The sequence below is a fragment of the Mustela nigripes genome, chromosome 4, assembly GCF_022355385.1.
Source record: "Mustela nigripes isolate SB6536 chromosome 4, MUSNIG.SB6536, whole genome shotgun sequence".
Taxonomy (NCBI): domain Eukaryota; kingdom Metazoa; phylum Chordata; class Mammalia; order Carnivora; family Mustelidae; genus Mustela; species Mustela nigripes.
In genome coordinates, this window is record NC_081560.1 from 139,339,258 (window position 1) to 139,354,581 (window position 15,324).

General features: G+C 39.8%; 1 protein-coding gene across 3 annotated transcripts in view; it reads right to left on the bottom strand.

Annotated features, from left to right (window-relative positions):
• Positions 1-15,324, bottom strand: part of ANXA7 (annexin A7) — a 34,079-nt gene that overhangs the window by 9,995 nt on the left and 8,760 nt on the right. For 2 of the 3 annotated variants that reach the window (XM_059397761.1, XM_059397762.1), the window contains exons 4-12: positions 14,725-14,835; positions 13,683-13,747; positions 13,201-13,266; positions 6,860-6,962; positions 6,551-6,645; positions 4,277-4,390; positions 3,834-4,004; positions 636-806; positions 481-556 (exon numbers count right to left, since the gene is read on the bottom strand). In XM_059397761.1, coding sequence (XP_059253744.1) covers positions 481-556; positions 636-806; positions 3,834-4,004; positions 4,277-4,390; positions 6,551-6,645; positions 6,860-6,962; positions 13,201-13,266; positions 13,683-13,747; positions 14,725-14,835 — 972 coding nt within the window. The remainder of the gene's footprint in view (positions 1-480; positions 557-635; positions 807-3,833; positions 4,005-4,276; positions 4,391-6,550; positions 6,646-6,859; positions 6,963-13,200; positions 13,267-13,682; positions 13,748-14,724; positions 14,836-15,324) is intronic. The other variant, XM_059397763.1, reaches the window with a different exon arrangement.

Sequence of the window (15,324 nt, forward strand, 5' to 3'; positions counted from 1 at the left end):
AACTCAGGTCATGATCTCAGGGCTCTGGGATTGAGCCCCGATCAGCAGGGAGTCTGCCTCTCTCTCTCTATCTCCCTCCCTTCCACCCACCTCCGCTCATGCTGTCTCTCAAATAAATAAATAAAATCTTTTAAAAAAAAACAAAACATTTTTTTGGGAGCTCAAAATGAGGCTTTGTGTGGTCACACTTGTAGTTCCTTAAGGCTTCCCCATTCACTTCAATGGAAACGCTACATCTACTGTAATTCCTGCTCAGTCTTCATGAAAAGCATACAGAATGAAGACCAAATAATTCCAAATAACCCTTTCTGAACACACCACCACCATTCATAGGGAACTACATATATAAAAACATAGGACTGGCTCAGCCTCTGCCTAAGCAGATTCCTAGGCTATATTAATTTCATCATTTAATGGAAACAACTATTCAAAGCTTTTTCATCTACAAACAAAACAAAGCAAAATGTAGAAGTATCTTACAGATGGTCTTTAAACCACTTTCAACATTTCCAGAAAATTCACGGGCAACACTACTTAGCAAATCTCGATTAGCCACCTGCAAACAAGAAGTACAAGGGTTAAAATATTTTCACAACCTAAAACTGAAGCCAAATCTTCAAAAGAAAAGCTCATACCCTGGAATAAGCCTCCACAGTAGCTTTCAGTTGAGGAAAGCTTCTTGTGGCAAGAATCATGTTAAAGCAGGATTCATCTGTCCCTAGTCTTCCCTCACCAGCTTGATAGAGACGCTGAGCATCTTCCTGAGCCAACTGGTGGTTAACGTTCTGGTTCTCATCACGATTTCCCTGCAAGAGAGGAAGGCAAGAATTGGAAAACATGATACAAGTTCTACTGAAAAATTTTTTAACAATCTAGTCACTTCTGGGGGCGCTTGGGTAGCTCAATGGGTTAAGTCTCTGCCTTCGGCTCAGGTCATGATCTCAAGGTCCTGGGATGGAGCCCCGCATTGGGCTCTCTGCTCAGCAGGGAGACTGCTTCCCCCTCTCTTTCTGCCTGCCTCTCTGCCTACTTGTGATCTCTGTCAAATAAATAAATAAAATCTTTTAAAAAAAACCTAGTTACTTTTGGACTTAAAGAACAATTTATTGAAAATCAATGCATAAAGTTTGTCATGTATATCTTCATTCCCTGCCTCCTCAAAAAAAAAAAAAAAAAAAAAAACAACAAAAAAAGAAAAACATCTCTAGGGGCAACTGGGTGGCTCAGTGGGTTAAAGCGTCTGCCTTCGATTCAGGTCATGATCCTAAGGTCCTGGGATCGAGCCCCACATCGGGCTTAGCAGGGAGCCTGCTTCCTCCTCTCTCTCTGCCTGGTTCTCTGCCTACTTGCAATCTCTGTCTGTCAAATAAATAAATAAAATATTAAAAACAAAAAACCAAAAAGCCAAAAAAAAACCCTAATTAAAAAAAAAAAAGGAAAGAAAAGAAAAACATCTCTACTAGGAGATATAAACTACCACTCAAGTGAAGAAATTATAATTTTCCTTAGCTGAGATTTAAGATAAATATGTGTTATACTGAGTTCCAGTTTGCTTTCATTCATGCAGCTAAAAGCTAAAGAGCACTTGTTTTGTGTGAGGCTCTGTTAGCCAGGGTTCTCCAGAGAAAGTGAACCAACAGGATGTGCTAGGTGGTAGGGACACAAGAAAGACCAGGTCCCTGCTCTCAAGAATTTAAGTCAAGGGAGGGAATTTATAATATGGAGGCTTCATGAACCTCCTTTCCTTCAGCCAAGTGTAATGATACATCATGTAAATTCTGGCTGTATACATACAAGAGACACACGAACTTTTTAGAAGAAGCTATAAATAACTCAAGTTCTGCTAGACTGTGCCAATTTGTATACCAAACTCTTCCCTGAGAAGAGGAAGGAGACAGCTGGAAAGGGAGCTCTGGGTCTGAGCAAGAGCTAAGCTTAGATGGGCATTTGGTTTCTCTCAAAAACAGAAACACAAATCCAAAAAAAGGAAAGGCTGCCCTCTAGAGTCTCCATGCCTGTCTGTGAACAAAATGGAGAGAGGTGTTCCTGAAGGTGAGATGCTATATCCGTAAGACCACTGGGCACATGGAATATACAGAAGCATATTCTAAAAGGGAGACTATAGGTAGCACATGAAAGATGTTCAGGAAAAACTCTCCAGATGACTGCTTTTGGACTCAAACACAGAACACAAATCTCATTTTCCTGGGAAGACATTCCTCTGCTCACTCCCTGAAAGAGGCCCCTTTACTTCATAAAGTAGCCAGGCTTTAAATTCTGCATAAAGAAACTTAGCACCTCATATAAAGTCTTTTTTTTTTTTTTTTTTAGATTTTATTTATTTATTTGGCAGACAGAGATCACAAGAAGGCAGAGAGGCAGGCAGAGAGAGAGAGTAGGAAGCAGGCTTCCTGTTGAGCAGAGAGCCTGATGTGGGGCTCGATGATCCCAGAACCCTGGGATCATGACCTGAGCCGAAGGCAGAGGCTTTAACCAACTGAGCCACCCAGGCGCCCCGCGCCCCCTCATATAAAGTCTTAATAATCACTTAATAATACTAAAAAATGAGTGTTAAGTCTCTATTCCTGCTTTTGTCTTCTTGTGTTTCTTCTTGTTATTGTTTTTAAATGCCAATCTACTCTCCTACTGTTATTCCATCATAGGTAAATTCAATTTCTTCCCAACCATTTGCTTTCTTTTCTCATGTCCACATCCACTGACCCTGGTGCACTGTTTCCTGCCACTATCTCCCTTTGCTCTGAGAAGCATGTTGTCTACTCTCAGATCTCTTGGGACTATCCAACCTTCTATACTAGCAGGAAAGCTACTGACTCCTGATACTGAATCAGTTTGCTGGTCTTCTGCATCATTTATTTCAAATAAACCTTGATCATCTCATCTATAAGTATGTTAATATCATTCCAAATACTCTATTTGGAGAATTTTCTGTCACTTCTCCAGCACATCTGGGAAATCAGAATAAGGAAGGTGCTTATCACCACATTGCTGTGAAGTCCAAGAAATGTTTCTGCATTTCTGGCTCTTCTCACAGTTTTCACTTCCTCTAGCACTTCCGTGATGGTCCTGCATATTTTCAGTTGATGGTCCAATTTAACTGACAGTACAATGCTAAGCTTAAAGTACAAAATTTCATCCCCAGCCTAAAATAGAGAGTCTCAAGTTGATTTCTGATTCCATATAACTTTAAAGAAGTTAATTTCTTTCTTTTTTTTTTTTTTTAAAGATTTTATTTGTTTATTTGACAGACAGAGATCACAAGTAGCGAGGCAGGCAGAGAGAGAGAGAGAGAGGGAAGCAGGCTCCCTGCTGAGCAGAGAGCCCGATTCGGGACTCGATCCCAGGACCCTGGGATCATGACCCGAGCCAAAGGCAGTGGCTTAACCCACTGAGCCACCCAGGCACCCTCTTTTCTTTTTTTTATTTTCTTTTATTTATTTATTTGACACAGAGAGAAATCACAAGTAGGCAGGGAGAGAGATGGGGAAGCAGGCTCTCCGCCAAGCAGAGAGCCTGATGTGGGACTCTATCCCAGGATGCTGAGATCACGACCTGACCCGAAGGCAGAGGCTCAACCCACAGAGCCACCTAGGCACCCTAAAGAAGTTAATTTCTAATCCCTTACAAAAGCCAGATCTGCAGAAATAAATCTCAATTGTGACTACAAAGAAATTTGTATGTTGGATTCTGTGTTGCCCCTTGTAACGATGGCAAGATTCCGAGTGAGTTAAATACTAAAAGTAATAAGGAATGCTCACTGGTCATAGAACATGAAGAATGTTCCCTCTATCAGCATACATTCATGGTATACTCACCTGGCACATGGATACCAGTAAACGTTCAAAATGCCCGGATGTATCTGACCTAATATCCTTTTCAAGGTCTCGTCCGAATTCTGACTGATAACATCTGACAATTTCTCGGATTTCCTGATTTGTTCTCGTGCACAAAATTTCAATCAATACACGTTCCTGAGTTCCTGCTCCCTGTGTGAAATGAAGAAAGGGAGAATTATACTAAATAAATAAATAAATAAATAAATAAAAAGAAGGAAAAAAAAAAACTGCTGGAAGTAATTAAATCTCACTATTCCATCGAATACTTCTTTGGCCTCCAAACCTGCAAAGCTCTCTCTATATTCAGATGATATAATATAATGTATTGATTTAGCTGTCTCTGTATATTCAAAACTGCCGTAATTTGTGGGGTTTTCCATTTGAAATAGGATAAAATATACAAAGTAAATGACACACAGTACCTTCATTGCATTCCGTAAACTCCAGGCATCGTAATATGTAGGTGGCATGAATAGGGCAAGGATCAGTTCTTCCATATTTCCACTTAACTCTGATTTAAGGTCTTTGATTAAATCCTGTTTAATTACAAATAAAAACTAAGTATGTGTGTTCTCCAAATTTTACTGCCTAAATTTTTTAAAAAAAAATATGGAAAATGGAATTGAGTTGCTTTATGAAAGCCTAAAATTTCAAATTTGAATAGTATGTACTAAAAACAAGTAAATATATACATTTAGAGTTTGTTACACTCGTGCAAATTAATTTTTCAATAATTAATTAATTTTTTAAAAATCTTATTTATTTATTTGACAGAGAGACAGTGAAAGAATACAAGCAGGGGCAATAGGTGAGGGAGAAGCAGGCTCCTGGCTGAGCAGGGAGCCTGATGCTGGGCTCGATCCCAGAACCCTGGGAAGATGACCTGAGCCGAAGACAGATGCTTAATCACAGAGCCACCCAGGCACCCCTATTTTTTCAATTTAAAATCAATTAATTAGCATAGTGTATTATTAGTTTCAGAAGTAGAGTTTAGTGATTCATCAGTTGCATACAACACCCAGTACTCATTACATCAAGCGCCCTTCTTGATGTCGTCCATCACCCAGTTACCCCATTCCCCCATCCCCTCCCTTCCAGCAATCCTGTTTGTTTCCTATAATTAAGAGTCTCTTATGATGGTTTGTCTCCCTCTCTGATTTTACCTTATTTTTCCTTCCCTTATGCTCATCTGTGTTGTTTTTTAAATCCCACACGTGAGTGAAATCATATGGTAATTTGTCATTCTCTGACTGCCTTTGGCTTAGGTCATGGTCTCAGGGTCCTAGGATCGAGCGCCACACCGAGCTCTCAGCTCAGCAGGAAGCCTGCTTCCCCTTTTCTCTCTGCCTACTTGTGATCTCTATCTGTCAAATAAATGAATAAAATCTTTTAAATTAATTAATCAATTTTTTTAAAAAACCAGGAAGCCAAGAGAAAAGGTGGCTGGGTGCAAAACAAAAAACCAAAAACAAACATAGGCTGTGAATTTAGTTTTAATTCAAAACTGATATAGGAGAAAATTCAGGACAGCACAGCATAGGGTATATATTAAAGAGATTCATAACAAGGAAAATAATTTTGTTAGTGAAGTGAATCTGATGTGGAACTGTAAGGAAATCTAGACTTTGTGTCACTTAATCAGCTTTAAGACTAAAGAAGTGGAGCTGGGCCAGGCAGAGAGAGTAAGGCATAGAATAGGTGAAGTGGGACAAACCAATGAACCTCTATTCCCATTCTGACAAAAGTAAACCGGTTCCAGAGAATGTTAGGAAATTTTAGGATTTCTATCTAAATAGAAAAATAATGCTATCCAGCTTTCCCCTTCATATATCAGAAGCAATAGCGCTTTTTAGCCCTAGAATCTTGCTGGATTTTGTCACTGACCATCCATTCAGGAAATATTTATTAAGTGGCTATTTGTTACTACTCCTATACTTGGTGCTGCAAATGCCCAGATGAAGAGGACATGGTTTGTCTGAGGGGAGCTCACTGCTGCAGGGAGTAGGCAAGAAGATCAGTTATGGCAGAGATTTTACAAAATATGACTGTACTGCCGTGAAAATGGCAGCAAAACTCTGCCCTGAGAAAGGAGAGAAACTTCACAGAGTAGCTGATGCAAGCTAAATCCTAAATAAGGTGTTCGCCATGAAGAAAAAAAAAAAAAGAGGAAGTGGTGTTCTAGGCCTAGAGAACAATGTATACGAAGCACAGCATTATGAAAGACCAGGATGTGTGCAGGGAATGACAAAAAGTTGCATGCATCCTAAGACAGGATATGTTTAGAGGGAGGGAGAGGAGTGGAAGAGGATGCCAAACACCAAGAAAAAGTCCTTGAATCCCATGTAAAGAGAAGGCTGAGAACCAAACTCTTTTTCTATTATACTATTTATCTACCTATTTTATATATAAATTTATCTACTATCAGTTATGCTATTATGGCCATAATCTACTTTCTACTGAGCATCTATCCTATATCAGACATCATCTGAGTACGAGTAGGACTATGAGATCAAGGACTACTCCAAAATTAGAAAGGCTTTTAAGAGAAATAGTGAACACACCACTCCTATGGTGTCTGAAATCTAGTTGTCTCTACTACGCACCACCAGCACTAATAAAAAGATAGTATCCAACCTGACATAAATGTAAAGTCTACAGGCCACTGTCTGTGGCCAGAAAAGAAAAAATATATGTACCTTGCCATACATGGTCTTAAAAGCTGCTTTAATTTTTTGCCTCTGATCATTGGAACGGTTGGCCACAACGTCCACAATTGCCTGCTCGTCTGTCCCTGAAAGAACCATACATGTTTAAGTAAGGATGAACTCTGTCCTGGGTATTCCTTGACAACATCTCTTAGATGCTTACAAGGTGCCTGGTGCCAGACTACACTGAGTCACGTGCACAGGTGGACACATAAATTTCACTTGTAAAATAAAGCTTATTTGTACCTTAGATTCAATCAATCAAAATTATAAATAAGATTAAAAACCTGTTTTCCTTACCAAAACCTTTCATTGCTTTACGAAGAATTTCTGCATCTCTCATGGCATCAAAGTTGGCAGCTGGTCGGACTGTTCCTTGAGTTCCCTGAGTCATCGCAGCAGGCTGAAACACAAGGCACAAAATCCAACTCAGTTATTGTGCTAATCATTTCATAATATAAAAATACATCAGGGCACCTGGATGGCTCAGTCCGTTAAGTGCCTGCCTTCAGCTCACGTCAGGATCCCAGAGTCCCAGAATTGAGCCCCCAAATCCGGCACCCTGCTCGGTGGGGAATCTGCTTCTCCCTCTCCCTTTGCCTCTCCCCCTCCTCCAGCTCACTTTCTCTTGCACTCTCCCAAATAAATAAAATTAAAAAAAAAAATAGATCAAATCAAATCATCATATTGTACACCCAAAACTAATACAATGTTACAGGTTACTCATATCTCAATAAAATTGGGGAAAAAAGAAACATGAAAAAATACTCAACATCTTTAGTAAAGAAATATAAATTAAAAAAAAAAAAAAAGTCAGGACTCTCTGCTGTCAAGAAGACAACTTAAGACTTCCCCAGTCAACACTCTTAGTCAAGAAGGCCATGTTTAAGTTTTAGGACAAAGGACCCGAGTATTTTATTATGAAGGCTCACTCTGGAGCAGGCAAGAAAGACCTATTCTCTACCTGCCAAAAAACAGCTAAACGCCAAACTTTTAGGAGAGAAGAAAGTCAAGCTTGTGAAACTTGCCAAAATCTTTCTGAGTCTTGATTTTCTTCTTAGTAGGAGGAAAAAAGAGATCGATCCCTGGATAGTGTGAGATGAGCAGCAGTGTTTGATTTAAAGACAGTAATATAATAAGGGTTTTAGTTAAGTAGACCTTGAGCTGCCCAATGAGGTTTCGGACAAGCAATATAATTTTTTTTTAAGATTTACTTGAGAGCACACAAGCAAGGAGGAGGGACAGAGGGAGAAGCTGATTCCCACGCTGAGGAGGGAACCCGATGCAGGGCTCAATGCCAGCAACCTGAGATCATGATGAGCTAAAGGCAGACGCTTAACTGACGGAGACACCCAGGTGCCCCCAGGCAATATAATTTTGACAGTATCTCCGATTTCTTCTACAAGCCCTCATTATCAAAGATGAAATAAAATGTTTTATAATAAGAAAGCACAAAATAAAAGGGAACAATGATCGGAGATTCTGGGAGGTAGAATATTCTTCATTGAAGACATAGGAAATAAACCAGAAAGCAAAACAGGGACTGTATTTTAAAAATACAAATCTATGGGGAAATTTAAAAATCAATTTAACAAATGCCATGGTAGTAACTGTTTCTGGAGAGAAATATCAATGGATGCTAAAATTATTAAAAGTATGATGCAATCCAAGGTATTTGCATAGTTTGTAACAGTATAGTAGAAAACTTGGCAGACCCAAGTGATCAAAATCAATCATTTCCAGTAACAGAATAAGTCTCCTGATATATAATGCACTGGGGATCCAAGATCATTTCTGTGATATTCCCTCCAAAATGGCAAAACCTAACCTTAGTCATGAGAAAGTATCAGACAAACCCAAACCAAGGAATTTTCTACAAAATAACTGGTAATAGTAGTAGCACTCTTTAAAAGTGTGAAGGTCATAAACAATAAAAACTGAAGAACTGTGTCACATTAAAGGAAACTTAAGGGGCGCCTGGGTGGCTCAGTGGGTTAAGCCTCTGCCTTCGGCTCAGGTCATGATCCCAGGGTCCTGGGATTGAGCCCTACATCGGGCTCTCTGCTCAGCAGGGAACCTGCTTCCCCTTCTCTCTCTGCCTGCTACTTTGCCTACTTGTGATCTCCCTCTGTCAAATAAATAAAATCTTTAAAAAAATTTAAAAAAGGAAACTTAAGAGGGGTACCTGGCTGGTTCAGTCAGTAGAGCATGTGACTCTTGATCTCAGGGTCTGGAGTTTGAGACCCATATGGGGCAGAGAGACTACTAAAAAAAAAAAAAAAAAAAAAGGGGGGGGGGGGGAAGGAAACTTAATAGATATGATAAATGCAATGTTTCATACTGGATTTGATCCTGAACCAGAAAAGAAGGTCATTATTGGGACAACTGGTAAAACCTGAATAAGGTCTATAAGCTGGGTTATATTATTATATCATTGTTATTTCCTGACTTTGATCACTGTGCTGTGTTTATGTAGGAAGTTAATATTGGAAGATCTGGGTAAAGGGTATACAGGAATTCTATGTACAACTTTTAAAAAATTTGTCAGAGAGAGCGAGTGAGCACAAGCAGGAGAAGCTGCAGGCAGAGGCAGAAGCAAGCTCCCCACTGTCCAAGGAGCTCGACCTGGGACTTGATCCCAGGACCCCAGGATCACGAACTGAGCCGAAGGCAGACACCCAATCAACTGAGCCACTCAGGCATCCCTACAGTTTTTTGTTTAAAGATTTTATTTATTTATCTGACACACACACACACACAGAGAATGAACACAAGCAGGAGAGCAGCAGGCAGAGGGAGAGGGAGAAGCGGCTCCGGGGGAGCAGGAAGCCCAATGCAGGGTTTGATCCCAGGACTCTGGGATCATGATCTGAGCTGAAGGCAGATGCTTAGCTGACTGAGCTACTCAGAATCCCCCTATATACAATCTTTATAACTTTTTTTAAGTCTGAAATTATTTGAAAATTTAAAAATACATAGCTAGGAAACAATTCAATAGTTTTCTTAAACTATTCAAATCAGGGCCTAAGAGAGACGGGATGAAGTGAGATGATATCCCACCACAGTTTCTTAAAACTGAATTATTTTTTTAAAGATTTTATTTATTTGACAGAGATCACAAGTAGGCAGAGAGGGAGGCAGAGAGAGAGGGGAAAGCAGACTCCCCACTGACCAGAGAGCCCAATGCGGGGCTCAATCCCAGGACCCTGGGATCATGACCTGAGCTGAAGGTAGAGGCTTTAACCCACTGAGTCACCCAGGTGCCCCAAAACTGAATTTTAATAATATATTTTATTTAACTCATTGTCTCTCAAATGTAATTTAAAGATGTATTCAACATGACTGCAAAATGTAAAATGACTCAATTGCAACTGAAACTGCATTTAAAGTTATACTCACTGGATACAGCAATATGCCAGCAACTACAGGAGCGAAGTAAAAGGGGATAAAGGGAACAAACCATCTTTTAGCAAACATTTGTAGGGTCAATAATTTCTCACAGTTATCTATATTCTCAAACCAACATTTTTTTCTAACAACCATCCCATACTCAAGTTTCTAAGCCAGGAATATAAGCAAGGAACTAACAAATACTTATATAGTGGTTTTAAGAAAAAAATGAAACCATTATCAACTCCAAATATTCAAGTATAAATTTTTTTTTTTCAACATAAGCCTTTACATGAGTCTAAAGCAAATTTCCTTTGATGTAACCACCTTCATTAAAACCTAAGTAGGGCAGGGACGCCTGAGTGGCTCAGTGGGTTAAGCCTCTGCCCTCAGATCAGGTCGTGATCTCAGGGTCCTGGGATCAAGTCCCGCATCGGGCTCTCTGCTCGGAAGCAGGGAGCCTGCTTTCCCCTCTGTCTCTCTGCCTGCCTCTCTGCCTACTTGTCATCCCTCTCTCTGTCAAATAAAAAAAAAAAAAAATCTTTAAAACCTAAGTAGGGCAAAAAGCCTTTGTTTATAATACACTGGACTAGGCAGTGAGAGAAACTAACCCTCAACATGTACTATTTGATGAGTCTCATTTTCTGTTATCCTCTTCTTTCTCAAAAAACAAACAAAAACTGGGATGTCTGGGTGAACAGTTGGTTAAGCATCTGACTCTTGGTTTCGGCTCAGATGGTGATCGCAGTGTCGTGACAGCAAACACAGAGTCCACTTGGATTTCTCTCTCCATCTCTCTCTGTCCCTACCCCTGCACTGTGGGGGCTCTCTCTCTCTCAAATAAATGGGGTGCCTGGGTGGTGTAGTGGTTTGGTGCAGGTTTGGCTCAGGTCATGATCTTGGGGTCATAAGATCAAGCCCCAGGTCAAGCTCCCCACATAGCATGCAATCCACTTAAAACTCTCTGCCATTTCCCACCACATATGCATGTGTGTGCGTGCTAAAATCAATCGATCAATCAATCTTAAAAAAAATAAATCTTGGGGCATCTGGGTGGCTTAGTTGTTAAGCATCTGCCTTCAGCTCAGGTCATAATGCCAGGGTCCTGGGATCAAGCCCCAATCAGGTTCCCTGCTCGGCGGGAAGCCTGCTTCTCCCTCTGCCACTCCCCCTGCTTGTGTTCCTTCTCTCACTGTCTGTCAAATAAATAAATAAAATCTTTTTAAAAACTACTCCATTTTTCATCTGTAGGAAAAAAATGGAATTGTCTTATTCTATGTTAAAAGTCTACATTTGAAGTGAATCTTCATCAAAAATACTATCCTTGGGGCGCCTGGGTGGCTCAGTGGGTTAAGCTGCTGCCTTCGGCTCAGGTCATGATCTCAGAGTCCTGGGATCGAGTCCCGTATCGGGCTCTCTGCTCAGCAGGGAGCCTGCTTCCTCCTCTCTCTCTGCCTGCCTCTCTGCCTAACTTGTGATCTCTCTCTCTCTGTCAAATAAATAAATAAATAAATCTTTAAAAAAAAAAAAATACTATCCTTCAGCCATTACAATGAATTAAAGGAAATCAGGGTCTATGTTCTAGAGGTCAAAACTCAAACTAGGGAAAATTTCTCAGCATAGCAAAGCCCACACTATCTGCCACCAAAAATTCCACCCTTCGACATTCATTTGATGCCAACCTTCCTACTGAAAAACAAAATTTGGGTCAATCAGGAAAGGTCACCTGATCCAAATGCCCAACCAAGACAGAAATTTTCATCTTCCTAAACACACACACATGAGGACTTTCGGTGACAGGGAGCTCTCTCCTCACAAGGCAGCCTGCTCTACTTCCATGTAAAAGATCTTCCAAAATCTACCACTCAGTAAACTTCCACCTACTTGTTTTAGTTCTATCTTAAGGTAAAAATTGTTACACAGGAGTTGCATGTGTATGTGTGTTTCATTTTTAGTGTCTTATGTTTGAAAATCTTTTATATTCAGTCATAAAATGTTTCTAAAACTATGAGCATGCTTAAGCTAAAATAAAATTAAAATTCTCATATATTACTAAAAGTTACAGATTTATAATAAGTCTAAAGTTTTATATTTATTTATATATAATTTCTATATATACTAAATAAAGTTATAGATTTATAATATGATTAAAGATCAATTTCAATTTAAAAAGGATCAAAAACAGATTTAAAAAGGATCACATGGGGCGCCTGGGTGGCTCAGTGGGTTGAGCCGCTGCCTTCGGCTCAGGTCATGATCTCAGAGTCCTGAGATCGAGTCCCACATCGGGCTCTCTGCTCAGCAGGGAGCCTGCTTCCTCCTCTCTCTCTGCCTGCCTCTCTGCCTACTTGTGATCTCTGTCAAATAAATAAATAAAATCTTAAAAAAAAAAAAAAGGATCACAAACAATTCTCTATGTGCTTTGGAGGAATATCATTTACAGTATCAGCCAACAGCACTGTGATAGGAAGACCACTGGTCTGAGAGTCAGAAGAGCTAGATCTAGTCTTAGCTTTGTCTTTCACTAGCTGTGTGGCTCTGGACAAGTTTCTTAATCTCTCTGGAGCTCAAATACCTTAAATCAAGAAAGTAAACCAGAAAACAGCTAACATGTTTCGCTTCTACCACTGTAAGCCCCCTCCCAGCCCAGCTTTAAAAAAGCTTGAAAATGATAGATCTTTATGAAGAAATAATATGTTAATAAATAAGAAAATCAAGATAAAGAGAAGCATAAAAGTATACTGCTTGTGTTCCTGGTAACTTGCATAGGATATAAAAGAATTAACAAGGCAATTAAAAACTAAACAGTATTAAAATAAAGGGCTATAGGGGCGACTGGGTGGCTCAGTGGGTTAAGCCGCTGCCTTCGGCTCAGGTCATGATCTCGGGGTGCTGGGATCGAGTCCCACATCAGGCTCTCTGCTCAGCAGGAAGCCTGCTTCCTCCTCTCTCTGCCTGCCTCTCTGCCTACTTGTGAGCTCTCTCTGTCAAATAAATAAATAAAATCTTTAAAAAAAATAATAAATAAAGGGCTATACAGAGATGAGGCAAAAATTTGATATATGGGAGACCTCCCAGGGCTAATTGGCTATGATGGTTAAAGCCTTGTCAAGCACTAAAAGGACAAAATGGTAAATCAGATATTGAGTCCTCAAGGAAGTTGTGAGAGACAAATACATGAGAAATCAGAAAGTAATGAAGGCACATACAGGATACCTAGTAATTAGTGAACATTAGAAAACCTTACTCACTTCACTGTTATAATCCAAAGAAACAGGAGAGAAAACAGGATAGGAAGGAAAGGATTCTGTATTGATCTGAAAAAAGAGTAGAACATTATGAGGGTAAAAAGAGAAAACAAATCCACACTTTCTCAAACACTGCCAGAAATACCAATTACTCAGTCACGCAAGTTCATAGTTTTAATTGTCAGCAAGGGGAGAAGAAAAAGAAAACCAATACCAAGAACCCAAGTGAATCTCTATGGAAAAGTTATGAGTATCATCACCTGTGGGAAGAGACCTATGCTTGTCTTCTTAAAATCAGGACACACAGCAAAAGATGGACCGAAGTGAGCAGTAAGTCTACCAGACCAAAGATTAGAATCTTAAGTGACTATAATAAACCATCTACTGTGCTTCTTGGAAATCTCTAATGTCAGCAAAGGAGTGGTGCCCTTCTTTGGCATTATCCAATTAAATTGGATGAAATATAAAGAAAGGAGCAGAAATACCTGACTTGGGTAAGGAGCTTGTCCTCCAGGATACTGAGAAGGCATTTGTCCTCCAGGAAAGCCACCTACACATTAAAAACAAACAAACAAACAAACAATAAACAGGTCTTAAAGGATTTAATTTTTCAAAACAGCATTGACTACTATGAATATGGAAAAGATATGAGAACATTCACACCATGTTAGTTACTAGGATAAACTTTTTATTTATTTTTTTTAAGATTTATTTTATTTGACAGAGCGACACAATGAGAGGGAACACGAGCAGGGGGAGCAGTAAAGGGAGAAGCAGGCTCCCCGCTGAGCAGGGAGCCTAATGCAGGGCTCAATCCCAGAACCCCAGGATCATGACCTGAGCCCAAGGCAGATGCTTAACGACTGAGCCACGCAGGCACCCCAGGTTTACAGTTCACTGAACTGAAAACCAACTTTGGTGGGGTGCCTGGGTTTAGCAATTGCCTTCGGCACAAGTCATGATCCCAGGGTCCTGGGATTGAGCCCCACATCTGGCTCCCTGCTCAGAGAGGAGCCTGCCTTTCTTTCTCCTTCCACCTGCTACTCCCCCTGCTTGTGCTCTATCAAATAAATAAAAATTCTAAAAAAACAGAAATAATACCAACTTTGGTCATAACCTTTTAAAATATCTCATGTTCTACACAATTTAACAAATAATCCTTTTTTTTTCTTTAAACACTCAAAGCAAACTAAATTCTGATTCCATCTGAAAAGGATGTCAGGACATAGTTCTGAGAGGTTACGAGTGGTATAGGAGTGAGCAGAGAAGCTTCTAAATGTTTTGCTTTTTTGGCTTTGGAACAGATATTTTGTAATTGAAAAAGTGGGTACTTATTTCCATCTTACTGATTAAACTTCTCCAACAAATTAGTCCATTTCACAAAACCATATATTTAAAATTATTTATAGAAGTACTTAGAATAAAGTTTACTGAAGACTATCCCAAACATAAACCAAGTTCTCTCAATGGCAACTGAAAGATTTAAGACAGCATACTATTGTTTATCTCTGGATAGTTGGTACCTACCAGGTAGTGGGACCTGTGCTGGGCTGCCACCATAAGACTGTGAGGGTGGCTGTGGATAGCCAGAAAAGCCTGCTCCACCTGGTGGGGTGCCAAACCCTTGACCTGGAGGAACTAGAAAAAAGAATAAATACAGTGACAGTTCTTATGATTGAAGAGTCAACTTTAGAAAAATATCTACTAAGAACAGTGGGAAAAAATAGGCTATTAATGCTATAACAGCAGTCTCTTCTGGTCTAAATTCAACTTACCAATTCCTTCTCCATTACAAAATTTTTATCTCATTCATCTGCGTAAATAACTTATAATACAGAAGTGCTAAGCTTTTTTACCCTTTAACAAAGCTGTCTTAAAGATCACAATCATGCTAACTGAACTGAACTTAATCAGTTCTTAAGATTACAAATAATCAACATGATGCCTTGGTAGCTCAGTCAGTTAAGTGTCTGCCTTCAACTCGGGTCTTGATCCTGGGGTCCTGGAATCAAGTCCCACATTGGGCTCCTTGTTCAGCAAGGAGTCTGCTTCTCCTTCTGCCTTCTGCTCCCCCTGCTTGTTCTTTCAATCTCTCTCTCTGACAAATAAATAAATAAAATCTTAAAA